Genomic DNA, 21,215 nt, shown 5'->3' on the forward strand with positions numbered 1-21,215 from the left:
TTGTCTTAAAGTTAAAATTTGAAAGAGTTTTCTACAGCTGTGACTAGAATATCATTATTATTAAAAATATTTCGTTTTTTTCAGGTCTTCCGAACAACCAGTTGATCACAGTACCGACCGAGGCATTGGCCATGTTAACTGGACTAGATCGCTTGGATCTCTCCTACAACAAGCTTAAATCCATAGATCTCAACTCCTTTGAGGTAAGTACTAAGAGATGTCAGCACATTAATTTAGTGTGAATTATTATTCAAACGATGTGAAATATTGATCTTACTATTCAAAGGATATGAAATATTATAGATAGTATTTATTCTTTAATGAATATTAGTAGCCCACTGAAGTGATAAACTGATAAAATGTGAAAAATTATTCAAGTTCAATAAATAATTTTCAAAATTGGAAGCATTTATCATAAAGGTAGTAAAAACGATAAAAAGGTACCAAAATAAGGTAAATATTCGGAATCGCTGGACACGGATTATACGAAATATTTTTTAATAAAACCTTCTGATTTACCTTAATTACTATAAAAGGAATCTGACTGCATTTGGGATATTTTTAATTTTAGCATTTTAATTTTTAATTACGTAAATCGAAAATTCACTTTCGTTGTATGGGATGACAGCTGGAATGGTTTCTGTTGATAACATTTTCTTTTGTTGGTATTCCTGATACGAGTGGCTAGATTTTTTACCATATGCAAATACTAGGTACTATTTTAGCCTAACACGAAAAACAAAATAAAGATATTTAGGTATGTTTTATAAAATAGAAAAATTAAAAAAGGTGAGGTTATTATAGGTTAGGTTGGATTATTATAGGTTAGGTTGGTTTATTATTAGGATTTTGGTTAGGTTAGGTTAGATTGGATATTATCTATAGATTAGGTTAGGTTGGATTATTATAGGTAAGGTCGATTATTATAGGTTAGGTTGGATTATTATAAGGATATAGGTTAGGTTGGATTGTTATAGGTTAGGTTAGGTTAGGTTGGATTATTGTAGGTTAGGTTCGATTATTATAGGTTAGTTTGGATTATTATTAGGTTATAGGTCCCATCCCATCCCATACAACAAAAGTGAATTTTCGATTTACGTAATTAAAAATTAAAATGCTAAAATTAAAAATATCTCAAATGCAGTCAGATTTCTTTCATAGTAATTAAGGTAAATCAGAAGGTTTTATTTAAAAATATCTCATATATATTCCTTGTCCAGCGATTCCGAATAATTACCTAAAATTAATTATTATTAATAATTAATTGATAATAATTAATTTTATTAATTAACAGATATTCTTTATTTGAAATGTGTATTTGTTTTGTTTAAATGTCGTATCTAATTTCACATATAATGCTTATTTGAATTAATACTGAAGATTCGTTACTAAGGCGTTCATAAAGCATGTTCATTCCTACACACATTATTTAAATGGCTAGCCTTTACATAAGCGGTTCTACATTTGTTGTTCGACTAGTATGAATATAATGTGTATTTTTTATAATCTCATTAGATTAATGTTATTTTATCAATTTTACTAACATTTGAAAGGTAATTATCATATTTTGAATGATCCGAGGCGAGAATATTTTTATATTTAATTTCTGCTTCACAAATCCTACAAATATAATACTACGTAATTTTTCAAAAAAAAAATATTAAGCGAACAACTTCATCGAGCAGTCTTAGATTCATTCCTCTACTAACTGATTCCCCCATTATTATTATTGCTACAATAATATTATGTATTTAAATAGAATATACAATAACTACCTTTTGTTTTTATCCAGACCGAAATATTATGTTTAATTATAATATATTGGTGTAATCTGTGAGGATAAAAAGTGTGTTCAGGAGTGACAGACGGTATGTATCCACCCCTCTCACTGTAGTGCAAGGCGATGGGTTTAAAGAGTTCGGCTGGAGAGGTGAAAGGGTCTCCCTCAACCTGCCTCCTTCAATCCTGCTCGCCATTCAGTTGGTGGGCAGACTCATTTGCAGCAAAAAAAACTCTTTGATAAACCTCGCCCAAGAACCCGAGACAGAGGGTCTACACAAAATATTAGTTGCACTTTCGTAAAATGATTGTCTTTTTTTTCCAGGGTCTATCAAACCTCACATTTCTCGAACTTAGCGAGAACCAGCTCACCACCCTCGTCCCAGGATGCTTCCGCCCATTAAGGCTTCTCTCGACCCTCCGTCTCAGGGGAAACAGACTTGAGGCTAGCGCCCTTGCAGCCATCAAGGACCTAACATCCCTCAGCGAACTGGACCTCAGCGCCAATAAGCTGACAGGACCCCTTGGGCCCAGCAGTCTGCCGGGGCTTAAATGCCTACACTTGTTGCAGCTGGGGGAAAATAGTTATACAAGTATTAAAAGAGGAGCTTTGGCAGGTAAGAAACATTGGTATCTAAAGTTTTCTTTGAATTTTGTTCATTTTTTTTCTGTGCAAAAATGGTAAGTCAATTAATTAATGTAATTCTGTATATTTAATATGATTAAAGTATTGAGAGTTTCCGCGTAAAGCAAAAGTAATGTACTACGTTAGATTTTCATAAATAATTTATTCACAAAACCGAGGTATTGTACTTAATAAAATAAAAAAAAACTAGCGAGAGTTCGAGACTAGCAGTTACATGCCATGCGCTCAGCATTCTACGAAGTATGGGGACATCAATGTGTATTTCAAAGAACTGCCATTGGAAAAATATGTCCTTTGAAAAATTAATTTCGGTAAATTGATTTCGAAGAAATGATTTTCAAGGATTTACCTATAATTTAATCTACCTAGTAACAAACACTATTTCATAATGCTCATAACTAATATTATGTATTTCCCTTTTTTGCCGAGTTCTTTCATGATATATTTTTAAACTAATTCCATACAGCATGCCCCGAGGGAAATTATTTTGCTTATAGCCTAGTCATCTTTGGGGATTCTGTGTGGATGGTATTCAGAAGGAAAATAATGGGTTAACCAGGAACTTGAAAAGTACTTACAATAATACTTCATTACAATATTGATGACCATAAAAACGTCGATCACCGCCATCGTGATTTTGAATAAAAAATAATTGTCTCCGTATGCTTCTGATTCTCAGCCCGTTTAAGTTTTTTTTCATCAATTTGTAAAAAGTGTTCAAGAATAACGGTCATCTTGTTATGCTTGTAAGATATTCACGATTTGATCAACAGTGGAAAGGGGCAGATAATTGACGTTTAAAGAGGATAGTTCATATGTTACAAAATCATAATGCGCTGGTTGTCATTTGTTGTGATTTCATAGATTATATTTTGATTTTTATTTATTTTAGTTAAATGACTAGCTGAGTTTTTACATTATTATGAATTGAGTGGTAATTAAAGTAAATTATATATTTTATACGGCATAAAGGAATATGTAATATCACGATGAATTTTGAAACAATATTATTACATAGAATGAATCTTTCAGCGTGAAAATCATCCTTTTGTCCTTACAAATCTGGATATTAAACAAGTTTTTATATTAGAGGATTAAAGCTGCCGAAATAAAAGAAAATGTTAATAAATCTATCTATGTATACAAAGGTAGAAAGAAAATCATCTGTGGCGGCATGTTCATGCTTTTTTATTAATCTACAGTTTTATTCAGAGATGAAATCTTGCACACTTGACCTTCAATATAGGAGTAAAATGACTTTCAAAAAAGCACCACACACTACTACACCCTATTCCCACCTCTATTCTTATTTTTATTCGAATTTTCATAATTTTTGATGAAATTTTGCACACGTAACATTCATAATAAGAAGAACATTAATTTATGTTTTTTTGTTTTGCGTTTAATTCATAGAACTTAATTTTTTTTGTTTAATGTAAATTAAATTTAATAACTAATTGTTGAGTTCTGCAAGTATTTAAGTTTTTTATTATTTTATTATTATCTGTCAAATTGTCTTTTATTGTATAACATTAACTAACAAAACAGTTTGAAAATGGCCTTGAACACCGATACAGCTGTCACAATAATAAAATAAAACTAAAACTCTTGCAGAACTTAATATTAAATTTGTTCTTTGTTAAATACAAAAATATGTATTTTCTATGGCAGATTAAATAAACCTCCTCGGTAATGATGGGGACTTCAGCTAGTTAGTCTTAAAAAAGGATCAAGTGAGAAGTTTTAAAGATGCGATAGGTTTTTGGAATCGAACCCCGGCCACTTTCTCGCAAATACGGTAGATTGGACATATTCTCAAGAATCCTGAATCCTGAGTCAGGATACCAGTAAGTCAACTTTAGCAAATGATATTGGCGACAAGTTGAGAGCAAAGAAATTCATCTTAACGATACTTATCTAAGCTAATTAAACAAGAAAAATCAGATGCAGGTGCTGTACTAGGACCTGAAATGACCTATAATAGATTGAATTAGAACAGGATAAGGGCGCCTGTAGGGGCCTTGTAAAAGCGATTGGTCACTGACCGGACCAGGAAAGATAAGAGAATGTAAAAAAAAATGAATCGTTCTTTTCCTCAAGGCCAATGAGTTAAACCAGTAAACCAATTCGTTTAGTTGTCACGTTTTCTTTACTAACAAACTTTGATATCTGAAATAAACAAACCACTGAGCGAACAATCTAAAAGTGTAATGTGAAAAGGTTTTCGCCAATTTGCATTACGACCTTTCGACTAGAACGGACAATTAAATTGAAGAAATAAGTATACATTGAGCTCACTTCTAGCATACGGATGTGTCCACAAAACACTTCTATCATTTTATTACTTCAGTGCCATAAACCAACAGTTAACGAAAATTTGCCCCCATTAATTCCACCGCGAATAATGTCAATCTTATCTCAGTGAATACGTAATATCCTGTTGGGTTAAGAAACCGGACAGATAAATTTTATTTGTTTATTTTGTTTCTTTAAGATTCCTGGAAGGTTTATGAATAAAAATGAATGATTTAAAAATCACTTAAGCATTCACCCGGGCTCCCTAATTGAGTTATCGTGTCTTTTCTTTCCCTTATTTTGTTTAGGGAAGAAGGGGAGATAGCATGAACTCTTAAATTTCTACATCTTAAATGAGAATTAACAGGAAAATAAAGGGCCGAGGAGAAAGATATTATCTGGTGCAGGGAAAGGCTAAATTCTTGGTTTGAAAAAGAGCATTAAATTATTATGATCCTTTACCGTTAATTATTAACATTTTACCTTTCACTTGAATATCCATAAACAATTTTTCTTTAAATTTAATTTAATTTTTAATTTGAATACCTTACAAAAGTTCCATCTATTCTCAACCGTCTGGAGCCAGTGGATCTATGGAATCCCCAATTGAGGTATGTAGTGTAACTGAAGGTAGTGGAGAGGGTAAGGAGATGGGAAAGAGGAAAGTTTGTAAGTAGGTAGAAAGGAACTATTCATTCTATTAACAGTGTAGACTTCCCGTACAAAAAATACGTTTCTAATTTTTTCTCCTTTAATAAATCAAAACAAAAATTTCCTATGAAAAGGTTTGTGAGAAGGTATTTAATTGATTTCCGACTTTATTATAAACCAATAGTATTTTTTTTTAATTTCAAGATTAATTTTCCAAATAAATGTCACCAGCTCAATTAAGTTTTTGTTCAAATTCTTTCATCAGGCATATAGGTAGATATCAGTTCAAATAAACACGACAATTTCAAAAAAATATTCTTTACTGAATCATTAAAACGACCACCATCTTGAAACGGAGAGATGAAATGTGAACCAGTTGAGTAGAAACACAATAATATGCAAAAAACACAAAATTTCCAGCCCTGATTTAGGATAAAAAAAGAACTGTGATAAGTTGGAAGCCGTAGGTAATTAGAAGCTGTAATTTATTACAGATGGTATAATGCCAGAATTTTAATAGCTATTTAAGAAAAAACTGTATAATGGAGATAGTCTGAAGCCTTGGCAAACCTTGCTGAGGGAACTCAGAGGGTTGTAGGGAATAAGCCTTATAAATCAACGAGGATTACGAAAACAGAAATGTTGGCTGTGGTTTGACAAGCCAAAAAAATGGGGATGAAGTGTGTAGTTAATTATTTTATATGTACGCTTTAGTGAAAATTTTACAGATAAAGTTATCTGCCATATTTGTAACTATTGTACTACATTACACGGTTTTTTTTATACTTGTTAATTGAACAAGGTTTCGGAATGCGACAAGGCCGAATAGAGTACTGGGCCTCGATTCTCGACGAAGTCATTCCAGTCGAACAACGAGTGGTTCGACCTACTCGTCATTCGAGTGGAATGACTTTACCTTCGACGAGATTCAAGAATAAGAATGTCCACCAATGTATGTACCTTCGACGGCGATTGCAAGCGGCCTCTATTGGAAAACCGATACCCAGATATAGATTACAGCGTGCCATCAACAAAGTACAAAATCAATACTTTATATAAACTAAATTTCAATATTTCTATTTTTGATTCTGACATTCACGATAAACTGAAACAATTTCAAACTTTTTCACGTATTTTCTTTTTAAACGTTACTGGTTTCAACTTTTTATAGCCATCTTCACACTGGTGAATTATTCATAAAATTATGGGAAATATATACAGCGTTTGGGAGAGAAGGGTTAACAAGGGTGGATTCTAATTTAACTATATTAAATAGTATAAGTTTATCTAATATGCTTATGGTAAAACAACACACAAATATGCAGTAACAATGACGACAATAACAACAAACGCCGCCATTTGCAAAATGTTTTTGTTCGGTGGCACTGACTTGATCACGTGACATTTAAAAATCAGACGCGCTCCTGGTATGTAGGCACTTGAGAATGCAAAATACAACGTCATAGATTTCGCTTTGAGAGAGACCATAATTCGGAATTGTTTGGTAGGTTGCTTAAAATCGCTTTAGCTGAAGGCTTAGTTATCAAATTTGAATAATCATTTACTTACTTCCCAACATCATTTCACTGTCTTGTTACCCTAAGACACCCTGGTTCCAGTGGAGACTACGGGCAATTGAAATAGGGTAAAATAAAACATAATTAAAGAAACAAAATCCAGAGACGAATGTTTTAGATAACATATTCGCATTCTTCGTGACGAGATATGCATTTTTGCAATTATTAAGATTTTTGAGCTTATACTTCTACACCTTCCCTCAGCCTCAGAATATGTCCAAAAATTGCAAGCCAGGCCATTTGTGATTCAGAGAAGTTACAAATTATGTATTGACATGTCAAACTAAGAAGGTTTCAAAATGCAGATCCTAAAAAATTATCACGCAATCAACACAGTTAATCAAGGCTGGAATTTTCTTTGCATCGCATATATCCGCCTCCACTCAGAACACTGCACACCGATCTAACAAACTAAAGTTTTGCTAATAAATTATTTTAAACAAAAATGATTAGTTGCCTGCAATATCAATACAAATTGAAAATATCTCCCGAGTAAAAATAAATGCCACAGACGAGAATTGAACCCGCGCCTTCTGATGTCCGGTCAGACGATCTGAACCACTTAACCACGTCGGCTTGTTTCCAACTTGCCAAATAATTCATATTTTTTTTATTTTTTTTATTGAATTTTTTTTTATACATACATGGTTACATAAAATATTGAAAAATGTATAACAAAATATTGAAATAAATGTACACAATTAAAAAAATCCCCTGAGTGTGGGTATTATAAGTATTTTTATCTTATTTCTATGGTTTAAGTGAAGATACAATATTAAATATAAATTTAAGTTATTTTAAAAGAGTTACTGTAGAGATGCAATACAAGAAATTAAATCATGTAACAGCGCCCTTGAGGTGTTTTTGCACAAAAACGGCGCTATACAAGTCATCCAAGTATTATTATTATTATTATTATGTAAAAGTTTTAAAATAACACAAAAAATAAGGTAAATACTAGTTTTTGAAGACATCTTAAAAAGTGAATTAGCAGACAAAGCATTACAAACAATAAAATATATCCGCTGTTTTGTATGTATGTGAAATAATAAAAAATAATGTATACATGGATACAAATGTTACAGATAGCTTTGCTAAAACTTATAAGAAAAAAAATATGTACTAGTACTTCAATCAACAATTACTCCTTATAAAATTTTTCCTCCTGTAAACAACCAACTTATCATCCTTTGAGTTTTACTTTATTTTCCTTTGTGATAAGCATAAAAACCTTGTCTTATAAACATTTTTTTATCATAATAAAAAATAACAAAGTTTTGCTTTTCAAATTAAACTTAATCTATCAAATTAAAACTTCAACCTCCTTCGTATTTTTTTTTCACGTTTGATTTTTGATCTTGTTATTTAACATTCTGAACAGTTGCCTCGACTCCCCAAAACATAATAAAAATGCATATACCGTCAATATCAACGTAACAAACCGACTTATTTTATTTGCCGACATGCAAAACCATTTCATTGAAAAAAATCCGCAATCGCCCGTAAGTTTGCGCAATATAACACAACATTTCACCATATAGACATTCATAGCAATAATAATTCATTCAGAAATATAGAACAGAAGTAACACGTACGATCGTAAATTAATACGTGAGTATGAAATGTATCGGAAGCATATCCTATTCTTTTCCTATATTCCATCTCTTCTCCCTTTTACTTTAAATTGGTTTTAAGAGACAGTAAAACCATAATATAAGCAACTTCAATTAACGAAACTTTATTAGATTAGCTTTAATTAACTTCATATGTATATTCAATATTTGTATTATATGGATGTTTGTTTTTTACAAATATATTAATAAATAGGGCAAATAATTATATATCTCTGCTTAGGATTTCTAAGATCAACGTATTGTAAAATTAAATAAACCTTCAAATACACAATTTACAGCTGTGTAAAGGACGAAACAAATAAACGAAACCTTCCCAGACTTAACTGAACTCAGAACAGTTGGTTTTGAATTCCGGCTAGCCAGTAAAAAAGAACAACAATTTACATTCCTGATTAATCCAAGCAATAGAAAGTTCCAGACTTATTGAACTAAAGGCTATTCACTTATCCACTTCAAGACTTTTTCGTATTACTGGATCAGCATTCATTCCCCGTTATGCGGAAAAAAACTGTTAAAAAATCCATTTTAATACACATTTTTAGATCGAAATTTTTATTTAATCCCCAATTTATTAATTAAAATTAAAATTTGCAATTACGCCAAAGTTTTGAAGTGGATTTAAACCCAATGGTACTTATAAATGTACGAAAATTTACAAACATTTCGTAAATAAAAAAGATAATGAAATAGGATTATACATTATTGACGGGTTTTGAATAAGTAGATCTTTAAAAATATATAAGTAGGTCTGTTTTTATCTATGAAAATCAAACTTTTCTCTTACAGTGTTCCTATAAAAAACCATTTTTATCACTTTTGCTAAAGTCTAATAAATTCCTGTAGTGATTGCAATAAAACCTATTAAGTTTTCCAGACAGAATTAAAGTAATTTGAACAATTTAAATTGAACTTGAGACGCCACCCAGAAAAACAAGGCACGATCAAGTGAATCGACTAGAGTAAATAGTCGTGAAAAAATTAATAACAGAAGGAGTTTTTCAAATTTGTAAGGTTTTTTGTAACTCTGGAATATTTAAAAAAGTATATATACTTGGTCGGATCATTTCAATAGTCGTTATAATAGAAATGTCCATGCGAGACGGTGATTGAATGTTACTGAAGTCAAGTTAAAAATGAAGACAAAAGAGTCAAGATAAAAATTGCATACTATCCTCTCTGCCTACCAACTACGGAGAGTGGCGTATAGATTAGTTGGACATTTTAATAATATTGTTAAGACAAAAAATAAGGCAAAAAAGTTGTATACTGAAAAGTTGGTGCAACACATACAAATAGGGCGAAAGTATCAATGTTACCTTTTGTTCTAAGTCTTAAGGTACACATAATAAAACTGAAGTGCCGGCCAGTAGCACTATTGTGTTGACGTGCACAAACAAAGGAAAGATAATCTCTTGTTTACGCCGGGATTCTGAAACATATATCAATGCCATTTAGTAGACAGACTACTCTCCAGGGAAAAACAATATACCGGGAAACAAGAATAGAGATCGGCTTTCACCAATAAATTGTTAATATCCGTATTTCACCCAAAGTCATGTTTTAGGGATTCATCCATTAACACCTTTCAGATATAGCTGTTGGATTGAGACGGTTGAGAAATGGAGAATTGACCTCATTTCTCAAGGCAATTAGTTCAATAGAACAGATATTTTTAGTTAATTAGTTCAACACAGAGAAAAGTTATCCTTTCTTCTTTTCGAATAACTTCTGAAATATTGAACTGAAAGTAAAAAATTCAATGACCTTCATGTTTTTACAATGCATTGGTATACCTGTTAGTATGGTTTTCGATAACACAATATGAAAAATAACGACATATTTGATAGTTATTGACAGTACGTAGAGTAAGAGAGAGAGAAGAGAGAAGAGAGAAGATAGAGGAGATAGAGGAGATAGAGGAGATAGAGGAATTAGAGGAGATAGAGGAGATAGAGGAGAGAGGAGAGAGGAGAGAGGAAAGAGGAGAGAGGAGAGAGGAGAGAGGAGAGAGGAGAGAGGAGAGAGGAGAGAGGAGAGAGGAGAGAGGAGAGAGGAGAGAGGAGAGAGGAGAGAGGAGAGAGGAGAGAGGAGAGAGGAGAGAGGAGAGAGGAGAGAGGAGAGAGGAGAGAGGAGAGAGGAGAGAGGAGAGAGGAGAGAGGAGAGAGGAGAGAGGAGAGAGGAGAGAGGAGAGAAGATAGAGGAGATAGAGGAGAGAGAGAGAGAGAGAGAGAGAAGAGAGAAGAGAGAAGAGAGAAGAGAGAAGAGAGAAGAGAGAAGAGAGAAGAGAGAAGAGAGAAGAGAGAAGAGAGAAGAGAGAAGAGAGAAGAGAGAAGAGAGAAGAGAGAAGAGAGAAGAGAGAAGAGAGAAGAGAGAAGAGAGAAGAGAGAAGAGAGAAGAGAGAAGAGAGAAGAGAGAAGAGAGAAGAGAGAAGAGAGAAGAGAGAAGAGAGAAGAGAGAAGAGAGAAGAGAGAAGAGAGAAGAGAGAGAAGAGAGTATTTTTTTTTACCTCTCTGTTTAATGTTCTAAATAAACCATTAAAAATAATTTTAAAAAGGTACAACGTCAATTTCTTGCCATTTGATTTTCTCTGTTACGTTTGCACATAATATTATATTTTTATGTTCGATTTTAAATAGTGGGTTACAATGATAGCACGTATTGTCCCTCAAGTCCATAAAATTGATCGAAAAGGCCAAGGGTAAGTCAGAATTCTTTCCAATTCGAACGTTTATCACAGCTACCCAAATAATTGTCGAATATTGATTACAGTTTTCAATAAAACCACTCGTCTACGACATTTGCGACATTATTCCTTTTTAAGCATTCTGACCCAAACTTCGTCGACTATATACTTAAATAGAGTGTGCTGATGTAGACATTTTTGTCGATAATTCAGAAAAAATATCCTGCTGTTGCACAAAAATATGTAACAATTGTTGAACTAATTATATTAAGTCTCATCTGTGTCTCTCTTTGCGTCTCTTGTCTCTCTTTGTAAAATTTGTCATTTTGTACCTATTGTGTATATTAACTGAAGTTTTATAACTGGATCGTTTTCACGTAAGTAAAAATAAATAAATTTGATAATTTTATTATTTTAAGCTTATGGTCCAGAGGATATAATACTTTAATTGAATAGAGTGAAACTACACACTTAGTGCAGACTTTCGGGAGGTTTTCCCCACAGCTCATTTTCCAGATTATGAAGAGTAGAGAGGGCAAACTTTTGGTATAAATTAAAGGTCGCATTTCGGGTCACGGAAGTGGCCAGGGGCAACTTGGCACCCTAGTAAGCTGGGGAAACTAAAAACAACCATCTTCTTAACTTATGACGAAACAATTTTCCGAAACTAATAACGTTAAAAAATACACAATTTTTTACAATGTGTGATTAATATAAGGTTTTTACAAATGCGTTTGTTTTTGCCTGGTTCAGAACCCGCGTTCTGTGTTCTCTTTATATCGTCAAGATTGTCCGTAGCCAGTGTGACTATTGCATCACCATTGGGGTAATTTTTTAGTCTGAAAGTAGTGGTAGGGAAGGGAAGAAGATGGAAAAGAGAAAGGTTGGAATCACCTGACAGAGGCTAAAGATATTTTAAACAATTTTTTGTTTCTGAATAGTGTTATCTTACCGAGACGTTACTGAAAGTATCTATCATAAAATAACAATGTGCAAATATAAGATAATATTTGGAAAACATTTGGGTCTTCAGATCTGATCATTCAACAGAGTTAAAGCGACACAATACTCTTATAATGACAGTTTGCTCAAGGCTTACATTTTAATTAATTCCGACAAATTCCTAACGATAGTATGCATATTTTTTTAGAGTGATCCCTACCAATGTAAGTTATTTATATTTAAATTAATAAAAACAGTGCTTCAAATTGAAAATATTTTATGCAAAACGGTTCTAAAATTTTATAAAACGTTTTTCAACTGTAAAATTAACGGTAAGCGCAAGATTTTATTTTTTTATGATGAATTAATAATTATTTCCGAGGTATTAGAAATATCTGAGATTTTAGTAATACGTTCATCAATTCAAAATTCAAAAAATATTTACTGCAAAAAAAGAGTACAAAGGGTATAGCTTATAGGTTACATCCGATTTCTTCCAGCTAACCCAACAAATACACATTATATTACATAACCCAACAAATACATGTTAACAAATAAATACCAGTAAATAAAAATAAAAACAGAGGTATTTAATTCATGTAAGGTATTCATTTAAGGTGTAGTGACATTTGTTTAAAAGAAATGTTTTTAGTGTTGATTTAAATTTAAGTGTGTCGGTTATTTGTTTGATGTTAAGTGGAAGGTTGTTATATACTTTAATGGCCATGTGGTCGTTTTTGAAAAATAGTTTTGTTTGCTTTTGGGATTAATAAGTTTGTTGTGAACCTTGTAGCGTGTTTATGTGTTGAGTTTTTTTGTGGGAACTTTTCTGGAGATGATCGTACTAACAGGCATAACTCCATTATATATATGTCCGTCACTGTCAGAAGTTTAAGATTTTTAAAAATTGGTCTCCATAAATTCCGGTGATCATAATTTGTAGTTTTTCGTAGGCACCTCTTTTGGATGATAAAAACATCTTTGGCGTTTACTGAGTTTCCCCAAAAAACTATTCCGTATTTTATCATTGAGTATACGTATCCATAGTATGCGGTGATTACTGACTCGATGTTGTCAGAAATAATTAAAATAAACCCAATGGAAAGATCAATTTTCTAGACCTGTTTTAGCAAATTATTACTACTTCTTCAATTATGTCGTTAAGATTGCAACATTATTTTAAAGATTAGCTAGAGAAAATTCAACGGCGGGTCTATCCAATGCACCAGGGCTAGGGTGTCCCAAAAAAATTAAAGTTGTTATTTTTGAACGCATACCCTCTAATTTTGTTTTAATAATGACAAAACACTTATAAATTTTTTTTTGTTTACTTTGGACAACTGCATCCCGTGCCGACTTGCATCGAAAGATGTCAGTACTTGAACATTAAGACGCCAGCGAGCAAACGTGTTGATGAGATTGTAGTAACTTGCTATTTTGTTAGTAAACAAAAATCACTCGTTCAGGCAAGATGTTGTTAGATTAACGCACTTCTAAAAAGATTATATTTTTAATAGGAGTCGTAAAACACCAAATATCGGGTTCTAAACTGCCATCTAATGGACAAGTTCTTGAAGTTTTGTTCTACAATATCCGGAAAGTGAATTTAACTGTCAATATATACCAAATATAGCCATAGTTGGTATTAAAATCTGTGTTTGAAGTAAAAATCAGTCAAGTGACTACAAGCCCTGACATACCACTCTTCAAAAAGTTTCGAGATAACTGTAAAAATGTTGATCCCGATAAAATTCAGTGCTACAGAGAAAATCTCACATTGCACCTAACCGCTTCCGAAATCGATGATTTGCTTGACTTTTACCACACTGCACTGACAACAAAAATACTTGGAGATGACTATTGAGAGTTTTTAGAGCTCTGTGTGATAGTTTTAGGAGGAGATACAGCGAGAAAATTTAAGATTCGGCCTCCAGGTGCTCGATGGATGGCAAAGGCGCTTTATTCCATGAAAATATCATTAATTTGTGCGCAATTTAAAATTACCGGTAAGGATAAGGTGGCACTTTTAGACGTTTGCCTGTTCATAGTAACATCCTATGTCAAGCCATGGTTACAATGTATTATAGCAGTTAAAGCACCTTACCAGGACTTGTGCTTTTTGAAATCGATGAAGGCTTAAGAAAAAATTGATGAAAACATCTCAATGGCAGCTTTATTTCTGTTCAGTAAGCAGTTATGGTATTTGACCGATGAAGGATCTATTTTATCGCTGTTTGACGATGCTGTGGATCAAACAACTAAAATAAAAATGCTCGAAATATCAAAAAAATAATTTATCAACCCATGACAAACGTTAAATCCCATCGAAGGAAGATCTTGGTGGTAAATTGTATGGTAAGTTTATTAAGTAGTTTAAATTATGTTTTGTATTAAGGTTTTTGTTCATATCATAATTTGGTGACTTTTGTTTCAGAGAAAAATATTTACGACTTCATTTCAGTCAAGAGCAAGTATTTGTTTGATCGTCTGAAAACAGATGCCAGTTTTCTTAACTAATTCCCTACGATATGGTCAAATATTGCTTCGTATCAAAAAGTCAGAAAGAAGGTGTCGCCGCTGAGAGTAGTGAATGATACAGCTGAAAGAGCTGTTAAGTTAATGCAAGATTTTCATGGCTTAATCTCACGGTCGAAGAGGAACAAATATAATTTTTGTTACGATGCGTTCAGGAACACCGGAAGATTTATCCTGACTGTAAAAAACAAAGTATGAAGAAAAAGTTAATCAATAAACCATTTTTAAGTATAAAATACTGCATAATTGAACATTTGTGCATTTTTAAATTTTATTTATCCGACAAAAATGAAAGTTGAAAATCCTTCCATATTAACTCTGTACCATATGTTTGGCATCAAGTCGGCACGGGTTGCCGGTGTTTAATCAAAATAATATTTATTATATGAGTTTTTGGAATAAAATAAGAGGGTATGCATATTTAAATTCACGAAAAAAAAATCTTCCTTATGTCCTGGGACACCCTAACCAGGGCAATACATTTTTGTGCATGGCTTCTTTGGTAACGTTGGTAAGATTCTTACTTTATTTAAGGGTATTGTCTTGTCTTAAAGACATCTCAAATATTTTTTCGAATCTAACTAAACCCCATTTAGATATGTTCCTATGTTCCCACAACTCTAAAACAATTTCCAATTATATTTAATTTACATTTATTTTAATTAGTTGAGCAAATGTACATTTTGAAAAAAAACATTAATTTGACTAGCTCACGCCGGTATTTAAACACATTCATTTAAGGCGATGCACTACGTCATGTAATATTTTGAATCGAGCTGCTATCAATAACAACCCTTACGTAGATGGCGATAAGGCTTAAATTCCCACTTCTAACCATCCACCAGTTTTGATTTATGCATGAAAAAAACAGAGCCAAAAAGTGCCTTTTATTTTATTTTGTGGATGTTCAGGCATAAATATTTAATTTTTTTTCGATCGTTTTATAAATATCTTAATTTGCTACATTGTACAATAAAATCATAACCGAAAATGGGTTCGTAAGTAGGAGATTTTGAACTTTAAAGCAGTTTTCATAGGCCTTTACATTATTTTTTCTGGGATTATAACAAGACTTATCTAAAAAATACTCAATTATTTCAAAGGTCAAGATGTATTCTACTCGCAGTATTTAATTAAAACATCCGAAACATTTCTAGGCGACCAAAATTTCAAACCAAAAACACATGATTTTGCATTACTACGTATGGCATCGCCTTAATATGAATATATATGCACATTTTGGAAGCGGAAATGAACCCGATTTCCGACATCCGATCTAGCTGAAACTCGGCAAATATACTCGTTGTCGATCACAATGCATTCTATAAATAATGAAAATGGTGGCAATGTCATAAACATCACAGCAGTTAATATGTGAAATAAATGTCAGTCCTATCCGATCGGCATTTCGTGAGGTTTTTTAAGGTTTAAAAGACATTTTAGAATAGATGTATTATATTAGAAAAAAAACTATATTTTTTACGTTAATTTTTGAACCCTTGACATTTGAACCAGCAGCCTTTAACAACTCAATGCTCTTCTACGAAATCGTCAAGACTCATGTTTCTTTGATATTACGATAAAAATGTTGTTGCTTAGATTTGTTTATCTGATATTGTGAAAAACTATTTGACTTTGAAGTTTTATTATGCTTTTACAAGATTGAACTCCGTCTCAATGACGAAAAACAAGAAAACACCGGGTAAATGTCTAAACTTGTTACTAACGCGTATTCCCTTGTTAGTTTTTTCCGTACTTCACTGGTATATCGCTTCCACCTATTCAACTGGTTGTGCGGAAAGCGATCAATCAGGATTGCTTAAGTGATTGGCGTGCGACGAACACCAATCTAAGCGATCATTTTTAAAAGAAGTCTTAGAAAAAACACCTTCATTAGGGATTGAAACATAAGAAATATCACTTCCAGAAAAAAAATGCACGAAAGAACTTATATTGTATTAGAATTATATATAAACTTTGGCGTATTCGTATATCCAATCAAACTAACAACTCCAAGAAATGAATTGAATTTTTAATCAACATCAAAATTATGTTGAAATTTGGGCCTAGCCGAGTATTTACTGCTAGTATATTTCAATAAAAATATAATATCACAAGACAGTTCGAAACTCAAAGAAAGTATTTCATTAAAGTAACGCGATCTTTATCAAGATTGGTCAAACGAATTCCACTTTTTCTTCGAAGTGACAAATTAAATTTCAGCATCTGCTTATTTCACGCTGAGGGTTGAATGGGGGGAATGCGGGAGTAAGGTGGTTAGTTAGGGGATGGGGGTGAAAGTTGGGGGGTAAAAGGGAGAATCTAGCAACTACTAACTCCAACCCCTGAAACGGAAACGATCGCCAGAAATATTCCGCAAAGCGTAACGAAATCACCGATGTTCCGCGCGATATCATATCAAGTGTTAATTTGATTTATTTTCAGAATAATTATTTCAGGAAACCTTTCAGTTTTTGCTGAAGTAATTCAGAGCTAAGGGCCGTTCCACTGCTATAAATTAAGGTCACGATTGCTGATACCCGAAGAGTAACATAAATATAAATTATGCCGGTTATTATAATTTGGTTTTAGTGGCGATAAAGCTTTAAAAAGAGTGTGTTTATAATATTAATTTACGTGAGTTATTATTTACGTAGTGTATTGTCGCCAAATTTTTTTAATGTATTCAATTTGTAGACACAGCTTACTAGTATTAATAAGCACACAACTGTATCCAATTGAGAATAAGATTTTGATCGATTAATTTAAAGAAATTTTAAGTAAACATCAGCAGAAAGGCACGCTATAAAATATCGGTCCCCGAAATATCTTTTTTTTCTGATGCACACGATTTGTTAGAGTTAAGTTGGAAAATGGCTTTCGCGCAAATGATTTCCTTTGAAAAGTGAGTGGATTTGAATACACACTTTACATTAGAAATATTTGTAAATTTGGCACTTGATTCATGGCACCCAAGGTACACCTGTTGTTTTTTTTACACCCACACAGGACGTACATGTCATCTTTTAAGATGCTGTGTGGAGCGTCTTTTTTTAAGAAAAGGAAGGACAGGAAGTTCTGGGAATGTAAAAGGTACGAGGGTTGGGTACGAATCTAAGAATCAGTGTATCCAGGAGTGACGGACATACAAATATATATCCGTTCAACTGCGGCCCAAGCCGATGGGTCGAGATACCAGTTGGAGAGGTCAAAGGGTCTTCCCAAACCAGCCTCTCTCGATCTGGCACGCCACGCAGCTGGTGGGCAGGCGCATCCTGAACACACCTCACTCTATGAACTCAGGCACCCCTGCTCAGTCACCAATCGTAGCAAACCACTTGGGATGACCTATTGCAGAAATGTTAATTACCCAAACCTGTCTCCAAAATTATTACAATATTTCCTATTTTTAATAGGAGTCGTAAAACACCAAATATCGGGTTCTAAACTGCCATCTAATGGACAAGTTCTTGAAGTTTTGTTCTACAATATCCGGAAAGTGAATTTAACTGTCAATATATACCAAATATAGCCATAGTTGGTATTAAAATCTGTGTTTGAAGTAAAAATCAGTCAAGTGACTACAAGCCCTGACATACCACTCTTCAAAAAGTTTCGAGATAACTGTAAAAATGTTGATCCCGATAAAATTCAGTGCTACAGAGAAAATCTCACATTGCACCTAACCGCTTCCGAAATCGATGATTTGCTTGACTTTTACCACACTGCACTGACAACAAAAATACTTGGAGATGACTATTGAGAGTTTTTAGAGCTCTGTGTGATAGTTTTAGGAGGAGATACAGCGAGAAAATTTAAGATTCGGCCTCCAGGTGCTCGATGGATGGCAAAGGCGCTTTATTCCATGAAAATATCATTAATTTGTGCGCAATTTAAAATTACCGGTAAGGATAAGGTGGCACTTTTAGACGTTTGCCTGTTCATAGTAACATCCTATGTCAAGCCATGGTTACAATGTATTATAGCAGTTAAAGCACCTTACCAGGACTTGTGCTTTTTGAAATCGATGAAGGCTTAAGAAAAAATTGATGAAAACATCTCAATGGCAGCTTTATTTCTGTTCAGTAAGCAGTTATGGTATTTGACCGATGAAGGATCTATTTTATCGCTGTTTGACGATGCTGTGGATCAAACAACTAAAATAAAAATGCTCGAAATATCAAAAAAATAATTTATCAACCCATGACAAACGTTAAATCCCATCGAAGGAAGATCTTGGTGGTAAATTGTATGGTAAGTTTATTAAGTAGTTTAAATTATGTTTTGTATTAAGGTTTTTGTTCATATCATAATTTGGTGACTTTTGTTTCAGAGAAAAATATTTACGACTTCATTTCAGTCAAGAGCAAGTATTTGTTTGATCGTCTGAAAACAGATGCCAGTTTTCTTAACTAATTCCCTACGATATGGTCAAATATTGCTTCGTATCAAAAAGTCAGAAAGAAGGTGTCGCCGCTGAGAGTAGTGAATGATACAGCTGAAAGAGCTGTTAAGTTAATGCAAGATTTTCATGGCTTAATCTCACGGTCGAAGAGGAACAAATATAATTTTTGTTACGATGCGTTCAGGAACACCGGAAGATTTATCCTGACTGTAAAAAACAAAGTATGAAGAAAAAGTTAATCAATAAACCATTTTTAAGTATAAAATACTGCATAATTGAACATTTGTGCATTTTTAAATTTTATTTATCCGACAAAAATGAAAGTTGAAAATCCTTCCATATTAACTCTGTACCATATGTTTGGCATCAAGTCGGCACGGGTTGCCGGTGTTTAATCAAAATAATATTTATTATATGAGTTTTTGGAATAAAATAAGAGGGTATGCATATTTAAATTCACGAAAAAAAAATCTTCCTTATGTCCTGGGACACCCTAACCAGGGCAATACATTTTTGTGCATGGCTTCTTTGGTAACGTTGGTAAGATTCTTACTTTATTTAAGGGTATTGTCTTGTCTTAAAGACATCTCAAATATTTTTTCGAATCTAACTAAACCCCATTTAGATATGTTCCTATGTTCCCACAACTCTAAAACAATTTCCAATTATATTTAATTTACATTTATTTTAATTAGTTGAGCAAATGTACATTTTGAAAAAAAAACATTAATTTGACTAGCTCACGCCGGTATTTAAACACATTCATTTAAGGCGATGCACTACGTCATGTAATATTTTGAATCGAGCTGCTATCAATAACAACCCTTACGTAGATGGCGATAAGGCTTAAATTCCCACTTCTAACCATCCACCAGTTTTGATTTATGCATGAAAAAAACAGAGCCAAAAAGTGCCTTTTATTTTATTTTGTGGATGTTCAGGCATAAATATTTAATTTTTTTTCGATCGTTTTATAAATATCTTAATTTGCTACATTATACAATAAAATCATAACCGAAAATGGGTTCGTAAGTAGGAGATTTTGAACTTTAAAGCAGTTTTCATAGGCCTTTACATTATTTTTTCTGGGATTATAACAAGACTTATCTAAAAAATACTCAATTATTTCAAAGGTCAAGATGTATTCTACTCGCAGTATTTAATTAAAACATCCGAAACATTTCTAGGCGACCAAAATTTCAAACCAAAAACACATGATTTTGCATTACTACGTATGGCATCGCCTTAATATGAATATATATGCACATTTTGGAAGCGGAAATGAACCCGATTTCCGACATCCGATCTAGCTGAAACTCGGCAAATATACTCGTTGTCGATCACAATGCATTCTATAAATAATGAAAATGGTGGCAATGTCATAAACATCACAGCAGTTAATATGTGAAATAAATGTCAGTCCTATCCGATCGGCATTTCGTGAGGTTTTTTAAGGTTTAAAAGACATTTTAGAATAGATGTATTATATTAGAAAAAAAACTATATTTTTTACGTTAATTTTTGAACCCTTGACATTTGAACCAGCAGCCTTTAACAACTCAATGCTCTTCTACGAAATCGTCAAGACTCATGTTTCTTTGATATTACGATAAAAATGTTGTTGCTTAGATTTGTTTATCTGATATTGTGAAAAACTATTTGACTTTGAAGTTTTATTATGCTTTTACTAGATTGAACTCCGTCTCAATGACGAAAAACAAGAAAACACCGGGTAAATGTCTAAACTTGTTACTAACGCGTATTCCCTTGTTAGTTTTTTCCGTACTTCACTGGTATATCGCTTCCACCTATTCAACTGGTTGTGCGGAAAGCGATCAATCAGGATTGCTTAAGTGATTGGCGTGCGACGAACACCAATCTAAGCGATCATTTAAAAGAAGTCTTAGAAAAAACACCTTCATTAGGGATTGAAACATAAGAAATATCACTTCCAGAAAAAAAATGCACGAAAGAACTTATATTGTATTAGAATTATATATAAACTTTGGCGTATTCGTATATCCAATCAAACTAACAACTCCAAGAAATGAATTGAATTTTTAATCAA

The 21,215-nt window shown here is 32.8% G+C and overlaps 1 protein-coding gene across 1 annotated transcript in view; it reads left to right on the plus strand.

The window, feature by feature from the left end:
• Positions 1 to 21,215, plus strand: part of Lrt (Leucine-rich tendon-specific protein) — a 311,734-nt gene that overhangs the window by 273,349 nt on the left and 17,170 nt on the right. The window contains exons 4-5 of the mRNA XM_089646371.1: positions 85 to 203; positions 2,105 to 2,396. Coding sequence (XP_089502497.1) covers positions 85 to 203; positions 2,105 to 2,396 — 411 coding nt within the window. The remainder of the gene's footprint in view (positions 1 to 84; positions 204 to 2,104; positions 2,397 to 21,215) is intronic.

Source organism: Hesperophylax consimilis, chromosome 24 (genome assembly GCF_061612785.1).
Source record: "Hesperophylax consimilis isolate HC1 chromosome 24, BYU_Hcon_1.0, whole genome shotgun sequence".
Classification (NCBI taxonomy): Eukaryota; Metazoa; Arthropoda; class Insecta; order Trichoptera; family Limnephilidae; genus Hesperophylax; species Hesperophylax consimilis.